The 12,208-nt window shown below is 40.2% G+C and overlaps 1 protein-coding gene across 1 annotated transcript in view; it reads right to left on the reverse strand.

Moving 5' to 3' along the window:
- Nucleotides 1-12,208, reverse strand: part of LOC132829823 (receptor-type tyrosine-protein phosphatase U-like) — a 492,619-nt gene that overhangs the window by 225,565 nt on the left and 254,846 nt on the right. Inside the window, exon 11 of the mRNA XM_060847187.1 lies at nt 1,974-2,175. Within this exon, the coding sequence (XP_060703170.1) occupies nt 1,974-2,175 (202 nt within the window). The remainder of the gene's footprint in view (nt 1-1,973; nt 2,176-12,208) is intronic.

Here is a 12,208-nt window from a genome sequence, read left to right on the forward strand (position 1 = left end):
ACTAACTTCATCAACAAGGAGAATATCATCAAGCTAGTGGACCTATGCCTCACCACCCACTTCACCTTCAACAACAAAATCTACAGATAAACCAATGGAACACTCATGGGATGTCTGACATCAGGGTTCTTAGCAGAGGCAGAATGCACAGGCTTGAGCAAACAGCTCTGCCAACATCCAACCCAAACTCTGGGTCTGCTATGTGGATGACACCTTTGTCAACATTAAATGAAACAAGTTAGAGGAAACCTTCAAGAGCATCAGGAATACCCTTATTGGCATAAAATTAATTAAAGATGAGGAAAACAACAACAAACTGCTATTTCTTGATGTCACAGTAGAGCAAACAGCCAATGGGAACTTCAAACCAGCGTCTACAGAAAACAACACATACAGACCAAATATTGAACTACAGAAGCAATCATGCCAACACCCACAAACAAAGCTGCATAGAACATTATTTAAATGAGCCAACACACACTGCAGCACAGAGGAACTACACAGATCAGAGGAAAATCACCTGTACCATGTATTCAAAAAGAATGGGTACCCAATGAACACAGTCTGCCGATTTCTCGGCAACAAACCTAAACAAGCAGACAAAACACGTCCAGAAACCCTAGCCACTCTCCTCTACATCAAAGACATCTCGGAAATGACTTCCAGACTACTCAGACCCCTTGGCATCATGGTAGCCCACAAACCTAACAACGCACTAAAACAGCAACTAATGAACTTGAAACACCCTATACAGACAATGAGCAAAACTAGCGTCATTTACAAAATACCGTACAAGGATTGTAACAAACGCTACATTGGACAAGCAGGCAGAAAACTAGCCACCAGGAAACATGAACACCAACTAGCCCTAGCCACAAAATGAAATGACCCTCTCTCACTAGTATCCTCACATACGGATGAGGAAGGACACCACTTCGACTGGGACAATACATCCATCCCAGGCAATGCCAAACAAAGACATGCACAAGAAGTTCTGGAAGCATGGCATTCCAACTGGAACTCTATCAACAAACACATTGAGTTAGACCCCATCTACCATCCCTTGAGAAAAGGAAAAAGGAGTGACTTCACCACAGGAAATAACATCACCACAGGAAATGACATCACCAACCCAAAGAAACCCAAACATATAAATAGAAATCAGGAATTTGCAGCATTGCTTCGCCTGAGATCCATTGAAGATGTATCCTAGTAAGGTAATGAAATATCTGGAAATGAACCTTTCAGCTCAGCGAGCAAACCAAATAATTTCAAAAGATCTTAAGATAAGCAGCAAAACAAAAATATCCTTTACACTCAATCCAGTTGAGTATCACTATTTTCACCCTTTAATTTCTTATATGGGCCAAATGCTGCCAAATGGGATTAGATTGGGTTAGGATATCTGATCGGCATGGACAAGTTAGAACAATGGAGAACTGTACATCTCTATGACTCTGTGATGAGAATCAAGTATTTTCTTTTTGTGAATTTCTGCACTTCCATCAAATGTGATTCACTCTGTTTCTCCCCAGTACACAAATGCATTGGGTAACTCACTGACTTCTCTCCATGAACTCTAAGAAAACAAGTCAAGGTTTTCTCCACATAATTTGACTATTTTGGACTGCTAAACTGTATATCTGCTGCTATGGATCTTTTCTTCTGAGTTGCTTCTGGCCTTCAGCCTCTTTTTCTCTGGTCATAACACCTGGACTTATTAAAAAAAAAACAGCAGTTACTCTGTTTAATCATCTTAACTTCAGTCCCATGACATTTTGAAAGTATTCCTGCGACCCACTGCTGAAAAAATGAGTTTCTGATTATTAGACAAAATCACTGTTATAGAACTGAAAATCAAAAACACTTTTACTTCTTCTTTAGAATCCAAGTTCCCAATAATAACATAAAGTATAAAGTTTATTATAAAATTTTATGAATTTTTAGCGTAGTCATTGCATTTGACATCTTACCTGATATGTTTGTTGTGATCACAGTAAATACTCTCGAGCCGAAACCTTTGACAGTGGATGCCCTAATCGAGAAACGATACGTGGTGCCTGGTTCCAAATTCTTAAATGTGTGGCTGGTTTCATTTCTGGCTTTCAAGAGAGTTTTCTTTGGGCAGGATATAATCACTGCTGGGTCAGAGGACGCAATGTATTGATAGCTTACCTAATACACAGAAAATATGATTTAAACAACAGAACACCTAGAAATACTTGTGCTTTATAAGCTATCAGTTTTCATAATTCATCGTACACCTGTTCAACTCAGCATCCAAAATGATTGAATCATTGAATGATTATATCATAAGGCCATTCTGCCTGAGATGTCTGCACATGTTTTTTGCAAGAGCAATTTAGCTAGTCTCATTCCTTTTGCATGCCTTTTCCCCATGACCCCACAATTTCTTTTCTGTTTCGGCAGTGATGAAATTCCATTTGAAAGTCATGATTGATCTGCATCCATCAAACCATCAGGTGGCACATTCCAGAACCTAATCACTTGCACTGTAAAAGGTTTTTCTTGACATCATTGTTGGCCCTTTTGCCAATCATTTTAAATATGAATTTACTTGTTCTCAACTCTTTCATCAAGCGGAACAATCAGCACATAAATTTGAATAATGCCAACTTATCCTCACCATTCTTCTCAAACGAGAAAATCTCCAGTCTGTCTAAATTAACCACAAATCAAAAGTCCCTTATCATTTTAACTATTTCTGTGATTTTTTTTCTCTGTAATCATTCAATTTCACTTATTCCTGAAGCCAATGTTTCATAACTTCTTAGTGTTTGTATTCTATTGAAGAACATGATAAAACAACTGAACTAGCAAACATGAAAAAAAATGGGAGCCCAGTAATGATCTAAAATTTTTGAACTAAATGTCAAGTTCAGACTCTTTCTCTTGTTTCTTTCTTAATCTCTTTAACATTTCATTTGGCCACCTGTTATCTAGCTATTCACATCTCATTTAGGCACATCTTTGGTTTTTTTCACCTTACGTATTGCCACTGCCTTAGCTTTTGGGAACTCTTGCTATTTAATTTTCTCTTTATATTTCAGATTTCCAGAATTTTGCTTTCATTTAACTGCTTAATTCATATGCACTTCTAGAATATAGAACATAGAACATTACAGCGCAGTACAGGCCTTTCGGCCTTCAATGTTGCGCCGACCTGTCATACCAATCTGAAGCTCATCTAACCTACACTATTCCATGTACGTCCAAATGCTTGTCCAATGATGACTTTAATGTACTTAAAGTTGACGAATCTACAACATTTGCAGGCAAAGCATTCCATACCCTTACTACTCTCTGAGTAAAGAAACTACCTCTGACATCTGTCTTATATCTAACACCCCTCAATTTAAAGCTATGCCCCCTCGTGCTCGCCGTACCTTCCAGGTATACCCTCTTGAAGAAGTTCTGCTCTTCTCTCTGACGGTATTTCTGTTTTAACCTTTTGGCTTGCCCACCATCATTTTATTTTATTTCCCTCTTAGTGTTTGATAAAGTGTTTGCCAAAATGTAAGCTCACAACCACATTAAATTCCCCAGTGACTGTCCCTGGCTCTACCTTACACCACACAAACTCCAATGGAATCCTTCATGTTCAGAATCCATCCAAAATTATAGGTGTCTCCCTGACATACAATGCTCCTCACACAGCTGTTCCTGTCACCTCTTACTCAGTGCCATGCTCCATCATATGCATATCCCCAACCTGTCTCTTCATCAGCATTGCCCCGCACTACCTCAATGATGTTCTGGTCCCTACTTCCATTTCAGTTTTCACCCCATTTGATGTGTTAATATTTGATGCTTTGATCATTTCAGGTATTAAGGAATGCAAGCTCTAAAATCTCATAGACCACCACTTGCTGGTTTCTCCCTCCACTCCCTTTCCCTCTGACTCCATCTCCTTCTAATCTCACCTCTTGTTATGTATTCATGATGCCTCCTGACCTTTCCTTTTCTAATGTTAAACAATCCCTACTTACCAAAGGTCTTAATTTCATCCCTTGACATGCCCACCTCAATGAAATTTGGGAACTGTGTAACATTGACATCTTTTTCCATTACCTTCTCCGTATGACTACTTCTTTGGACAAGAGTCTGCTCTCTGCCCTACAGACCTTTTCCCCCATCTCTAATACACTCCCTCTACCTGGACTTCTCCATCAGGCCTCTTACAAGCACTTGATATTTTCAATGAGAATACTTGATATGAAATTCGTTATCTTAATTTCTCTAATATAAAAGCAAAGAACTGCAAGTTCTGGATATAATAAACAAAAACAACAAGTGCTGCACACCCCTTCCAGCTCCATACTGGTTTAGCCTCCTCCACCCTCCCTAACTATCCCTCAGCTTTGATGGTCTGTATCACCCTTAATAGGCTTTGCATGTAAATGAATCAGTTGGAAAACACAGGCGATTTACTGATGGTGGTCAATAGATGAAAGAAAAAACATAACAGGTTATTTAGTGGTGGAAAATACATCAATTGTGTACACAAACTCTTCTAAACACAGAACTACATGAAAGCATGTGAGAAACTCAGCAGGTTTCGTAGCTACTGTAGAGAGAAAAACAATTTAATGTTTCAAGTCCAGTGACCTTTTGCCACAATGTTCTCACAAATCCACCCACTAACCAGTATTCCATTTTGGAAGCTGATAAAGATGCTGGTATCTTGGAGAAATGCAGTTAGAACCAAGCTTCTGGCACCACAAATGGTTTGACTGCAAAGGAGGTGAGGAAGTCAAAAAGTAGAGCAATAGTGATAGGGGAGCAGATAGGTGTTTCTGCAGCTGAAGACATGACATCAGATTGGTATGTTGCCTTCTTGGACCTCAATGGTTGTAATCCCTGGATTACCCCGGTGCCACGGGCTAGTGAGTTTAGAAATAGGAAAATAGGACAGATGAATGTGTGGCTCAAGAGTTGGTGCAAAAGGGAGAGTTCACTGGATCACTGGGACTGTTTTTGGGGAAGGTAGGATACATGCAGACAGGACGGTCTACACTTGAACCACAATGGGACCAACATCCTTACAAGTAGATTTGCTAGCACTGTTGGGAGAAAATTAAACTCAGCTGACAGGTGAAGAGGACACAGAGTATCAATGAAACAAGTCACGGTGAGTTCTGCTATGTTGAGTGTGAAGAGTAAGGCAAGGCTGGATAGTCTTTATTTTAATGCTAAGAGTGTAATAGGTGATACTGGTGAGTTAATGACATGGATTGACACATGGAGGTATGGTATTGTTGCCATTATAGAAACATGGTTGAGGGAAGGGCTAGACTGGCATCTCAACATTCTGGGGTATGGGGTCTTTAGGCAAGACACAGAGGGTGTAAAAATGGTGGTGGTGTAGCACTATTAATTAAGGAGTTAATTATTGTAATAAGGAAAGATGATCATAGAATCCTTACGATGTTTAGGCAGGCCATTCGACCCATCCAGTTCACACTAACCCTCTGAAGACCATCCCACCCAGACTTAGTCCCTACCTATTCCTGTAAACCTACATTTTCCTTGGCTAATCCGTCTAGCCTGCTCATTCCTGGATACTACAGGCAATTTAAAATGGTCAATCCACCAAACCTGGACATCTTTGGACCATGGGAGGAGACCAGAGTACTAGGAGGAAACACACACAGACACACAGACACAGGGAGAATGTGCAAACTCCACATGGACAGTCGCCTGAGGCTGGACTCGAACCAGGTCCCTGGCCTCATGTGGCAGCAATGCTAACCACTGAGCTATGTGCTGCCCTTGGAAAGGTCCTAAAACAAAGTTTGTGGGTAAAACTTAGAAATGTTGAAGGGGCAGCTGCTTTACGGGGAGTATATTATAGGCCCCCAAAGAGTCAGCGAGAAATGGAGGAGCACATATGTAATTAGTTGACAGAGATGTGTAAGAGTAATAATCAGGCAATTATACAAGAGGATTTCACTTCCCTGACATAAATTGCAATAGTCATAGGTTAAGGGTTTAGAAGGGCCAGGTTTCTTGAAATGCATCCAGAGGAGTTTTTGGAATCAATATATAGAAGGCCAAACAAGGAATGGTGCAGTGCTGGATTTGGTTCTGGGGAAAGAAGCTGGACAAGTGTTCAATGTGGTAGTGGGTGAACATGTAGGCGATAGCAACCACAACATAGTACAGTTCAAACTTGTTCTGAACAAGGAAAAAGATGGTCTGCAAAAGATGGCTTTGGAAGACAGATGTTATCAAAGTAAAGCAGAATCTGCCATGGTAGACTGGGAACAGCCCCTTATGGATAATTCTACAATGGAGCAATGAGGGGGAATGAAAAAGGAGCTGGGGAGAGTACAGACAACATGCACCCTTTAGGGGGAAAGTTAGAAACAATAAGTTCAGAGAACTCTGAATGTCTAGGACAATTCAGGACTGGATGAAAAAAATGAAGCTTTTAGCAAGGCCAAAGGGGGCAATTCAGCTGCAGCCCTACAGGAATACAGGAAGTTTAGGAGGGAACTAAAAAAAGCAATTAGAAGACAAAAAAGGGGTCATGAAAAAGGACTTGCAAACAGGATTAGGATAAGATATTTTTTAAATACATGAAAGAGAAGAGGTTAATTAGTGAAAGAATTGGGCCTATTAGGGACCAAGGGAGCAAACTGCATGTGAAGCCACAGGGTACTGGAAGGGTGTTGGATGAATAATTCTCTTTAGTCTTCACTCGGTAAAAAATACAGAATTCAGGAAAAAAGTCTGTGAGGAAATTGCACAGTCTGATATTAGGAAATGGGCAGGTACTGGATGCACTGTCCAGCTTAAAAACAGGCAAATACCCTGACCTGGAGAAACTGCATCCCACACTTTTGTGGGAAACGAGGCAGGAAATTGCAAGAACTCTGACATAAAGTTTTAATTCCTCTCTGACCACAGAGAAAGTGCCAGAGGACTAGATGGCAGCTGACATGATTCCACTTTTAAAAAGGTTAGTGGAAATGAACTAGGAAATTACAGACTGGTGAGTCTCATGTCGGTGGCAGGGCAACCTTTGGAGAAAATACTGTAGAAAGGAATGGATACCCACTTGGAAAGGCATGTGTTAATTAGGGATAGTCAGCATAGTTTTGATAGAGGGAGATCATACCTAACAAACTTGTTATAATTTTTTGAAACTGGGATCATGTGTGGGTGAGTGAAGTTCTGCTGATGTAGTTTATTTGGATTTTAGCAACGTTTTTGACAAGGTCTTACACTGGGAAACTGATTGAGAAGGTTAAAGCCACATGGAATTGAGGAAAACTCAATGAGATAGATCAGAAGGAGAAAGTGAGGACTGCAGCTGCTGGCGATCAGAGCTGAAAATGCGTTGCTGGAAAAGCGCAGCAGGTCAGGCAGCATCCAAGGAGCAGGAGAATCGACATTTCGAGCATGAATGGGCATGAGCGTTTCAGTGTATGAGCGGGCATGCGCTGCCAGGAAGGTATTAGAGGCTGAAATCTTTGCACAACATTCAAACATCTTGGACAAGTGCAGGAAATTAGAATTAGTGTACTTTTAGTGGTAGTAATGTCAGAGCAGACTCAATGAGCTGTGGGGCTTTTTTTGCATTGTATGAATCCGTGAATCTGAACCTAACTCTAACCTTAACTGTAACCCTAATCCTAATCTAATCTGAACCCAATCTATGAATCTATAAGGGTCACTGGACTCTAAACTTTAACTCTGTTTCAATGCTGCCAGGCATGCTGAGTTTCTCCAGCATTGATTGTTTTTGCCTTAATTTCTCTGTTCCCTTCACTCACTCTAATCTGAATTCCCCTGAACTTACTGTACTCCATTCTCTCAAATCTAGCCATGACTTTCGAATCAAATTTGCTGATAAGGGTGATATAGTCTGGCATGCCAACTGGCAAAGACAGTGCACCAACTCTCAGACTTTTCCTCCTATCTCCTCGGATTATGACCCCACCACTGTATATTAAGATGTGGATTCCAAGACTATCCCTGATCTTTCCTTTTCTGCAGAGCTCCTCTTCACAGTTCCCATTTCATACACCGAAATCCTGCACTTATACCTCCTTTCCAAAGTTCTCAAAGAGGACTATTGTATGGTTGAATGCACCAAAATGGCTGTTTCTGTATTTTTAATTAACAGAGAAGATTGAAGAAAATTGTAGCTGATTCAGCATTTCATAAAGCTCAAATCATGGCCTTCACAGACAGACACCAAAATGCCTCTGAGTCTTCGTAAGATGGGACTAGAATACAGACACTAAGACTCTGATCAGATAGTTCAGATGAAAAGCAACTGATTTGAAAGCTCTGATGTTTATGTGAAATAGAAAGACAAAGCTTGATCCACCTTAGATGAGGCCTTTTAACTAATTATAACTACATATTAGAGTGGACACATATATTCAACTGTAGTAGTAGCTTAATAGATTTGACACTGGAAATTGTAATTAGATTTCTGTAGGCAGTCGCTTTGGATGCAAAGACTGGTTTTGATAAACATCCTTGGAGAACCTTGATTAGGGTACCAGCTAGCAAATGTCTGGAAAGAGACATAACAGTCAGAGCTGGAAATGTGGTCAATTAAGATGTATTATAAGAGCCCAAGAACGGGTGATAGGGGATCTGGCAAACATCACAAGATGATGGGAGGACCTTGAGTTGACCATGAAGTTGTCTATCATTGATCGTGTATTCACAAGATTGGATATGTAGGACAAGAGGGGATATGGCAATGTTGCAAGTAACCATTGCAACATGGTATGTGTAAATATTCTATCCTTTATTAGGAAAGGTAGGGTGTTCTAGAAATCTCTCCCACACAGTGTTGGTACGGAGCCCTGAATAAACATCGATTTGTGTTAATGAATACTGGACTCAGACTCCTCTTTAAAATCTCTCTCCAAAAAGGATTGCCTTGGCAAAGCCAGTGTTTCAGCCTATTCTTGTCTGACTGAACTTATTTCTTCCTATTTTGACTCCATTTATTTCTCCTTGTTCAGTCTCTTCATACTTATATTTGTTGTTCTTCTGATATTGTATGTTTATAGCTACAACAGCTACAATAGTCCTCTTTGGAAAGGAGGTATAAGTGCAGGATTTGGGTGTATGAAATGGGAACTGTGGAGAGGAACTCTGCAGAAAAGGAAAGATCAGGGATAGTCTTGGAATCCACATCTTAATATACAGTGGTGGGGTCATAATCCGGAGAGATAGGAGGAAATGTCTGAGAGTCTTTGCCAGTTGGCATGTCAGACTATATTATCATAACACCATAATTTCCAGTTTCTTGGCCCTAGCTACCTCTTCATATCCATTCCCCATCAGATGGTCCGCTACCTCTCTACTTTTTTCTTGAAAAGAGATTTGAACATCTCCCATCCACCTGCACCCTTCTACATCTGGCTGAGCTCATTCTCACTTTGAACAACTTTTCCTTTAACTCATAAAGAAAAATTGAAATTATTGGAAATGCTCAGTAGATCTGGCTGCATCTGTGGAGAGCAACTCTATTCTGAGGAAGGGTCACATGACCTGAAATGTTAACTCTGATTTCTCTCTGCAGATGCTGCCAGTCCTGCTGAGCTTTATCAGCAATCTCTATATTTGTTTTTGATTTACAGCACACACAGTTCTTTCAGTTTTCTTTTAACTCATCTCACTTTCTCCAAGCCAAAGATATGGCTATGGGTATGTGCATGGGTTTAAGTTATGCTTGTTTCTTTATGAGTATCTAAAATATTCTTAGTTACAGTCCTACTGTTTCCATTTCTGAGAGTAGGTTGTCTAGGAATATCATTATAAACTCACTGACTCCCACAATTACCTTGATATACATCCTCACACCCTGCTTTCAGCAAAGACTCCATTTATTCTCTTTGATCCTCTCTCCCCATTGCAACTGCTGTAATGACATTTTCCACTGTGGTGCCTCCAACTTGTCATTTTTTTCTCAACTGAGGATTTCCTCTCATATCCTTTCTTCTCCCTCTCAGAACAACAATAGGCTTCCCATTGTATCCGAATACAATTCACCAGTATCTGAATTCAAAGGACTATCCTCTGCCACTTCCACCACCTCCAGCAAAATACTATGACCAAACATATATGCCACTGCCCTCCACCTCAGTGTTCCACAGACACCATTCCCTCCACAATACCCTCATTCACTTCTCCATTATTCCTAACACTTTCTCACCACCGACATGGCAACTCCCATACAATTGCAGAAGGTGTAGCACTTGTCCTTTCACGTCCTCTCTCCTCACAGTCCAAGGTCCAAAACACACCTTCCAGGTGAAGCAGCATTTTACTTGCAGCTCTATCAATCCAGTCAACTACATTTGGTACTCACAGTGCTGTCTCCTTTACGTTGGCAAAACTAGATGAGCACTTTGGAGAATATCACTGCCCTGTCTGTAAAAATGATTCTAACCTTCCAATTGCTTCAATTTCAATAAACCATATGGTCCCATAGTAATACTTCCATCCAGACAAGTACAGTGTTCCGCCAAAGCTCAAGACAAGTTGAAGGAACAACACCTTATTTTCTGTTCGGTCTCTTACACCATCTTCAGACTCAATGATAAGTTTATCATCAGGGTGTGACCTCTGTCCTACAATTCGGTAATGACCATCTGCCCCAGCTGTGTATTGTTTGTACTTTGTTGTCTTTACTCTCAGCAAACTGGATCCATTTTCTCAGTTTTGCAACAAGCATTTACACTATATATCTTTTGTTTATTACTTTCCACACTCCATTTATCTTTTGATCTGGGCACACTCAATTTCTGTTCCCCTTGCTCCTCCTCCCCCTCTGTTAACAAAATAAAATAAAAGTCATCATTTTCCAGCTCCTTTCAATTCTGAAGAGGAATCACATTAGACATGAAACATTAACTTTGTTTCTCTTGCCATAGATGCTACCAGACTTTCTGAGTTTCTTGTGTAATTTCTCTTTTCATTACAATAAATTTTAGCATTGTTGAGTAATAAAAACATAAAATAGGCTGTTAATAAATAGGTTAATAAAATTTCTTCAGTCCATAGCTAATACAATGTTTAGTTAGAAAACTGTACTCAATGAAGGATACATGTACAAACATTTTTGTCTGGCATATAATGGTTTGTAATCTGAATTCAACTTGGATAATTCACTAAGTACAAATACCAAACTAACTCACTGATGGATGAAGATTTACCAGACTACTACTTTAAGGTATGCACCATTTCTATTGTATAATTAGGCAATATTCTTAATGTGTTTCTGCCACCAGTGCTGTTTGCTATAACGTTGCAGTGAAAGATCAGGAGACTGCAATGCACAATCAGAAGTATGTGGGGTGAGAGATAAAAACAGAAAGGGGAGGTAGAAGGAAAGAAGGAAAGATGAAAGTGAAGTAACTCCACAGAGGCTGGTTGCCAAGTCACACTTTATTTACACATGGAGAGTCCTTGACACTAATCCAGCTTTCACAGAGTCAGCTTTCAGAGTCAGCAGAAACTCTGACAGTCCTGTTTATATCTGTCAGCCAGGGCTTCCTGATTAGGTCAGATTAACAGCCCCAATCAGGTAAGACATATTCTATGAGATTCACCTGACTGACCCTGTTACAATCATGACAGGAAGGATGCAAATGCCTACACTACTGGCTAAATGAAGAAACTAATTGCTACCCAGTGTGGGTAACGTGTAATTGATGAATCTTGAATGATTTCTGTCGTGGCGTTTGTGACAAAATGAATATGCATCTGGCATTCTCACTCAGTGAGGCATCAGAAAAAATGCATTTCATCATTACCATTCGGAACATCTGTCTTCAGGTCCACATTCCATTATTCCACCAAACTGTGGATCACAGCTGTACTATTTTATAGAGATGTCCAGGACTATACTGGAAAAGCAAAACTAAAGCACTGTTACATGGTTGCTGGTTAAAGCACAGCAGGTTAGGCAGCATCCAAGGAATAGGATTTCCTATTCCTTGGATGCTGCCTAACCTGCTGTGCTTTAACCAGCAACATATTTTCAGCTGTGATCTCCAGCATCTGCAGACCTCATTTTTTACCCACTGTTACATGGTTACTACTATGGTTCTGCAGCTGAAGAATGGAGACAATCTGGATGCCAGCTGGAGATTTGTGGCTTGGAAATGCTGAAAGGAAAGGAAAAACACAAACCATCCATACACCCTAG

Source organism: Hemiscyllium ocellatum, chromosome 30 (genome assembly GCF_020745735.1).
Source record: "Hemiscyllium ocellatum isolate sHemOce1 chromosome 30, sHemOce1.pat.X.cur, whole genome shotgun sequence".
NCBI lineage: Eukaryota > Metazoa > Chordata > Chondrichthyes > Orectolobiformes > Hemiscylliidae > Hemiscyllium > Hemiscyllium ocellatum.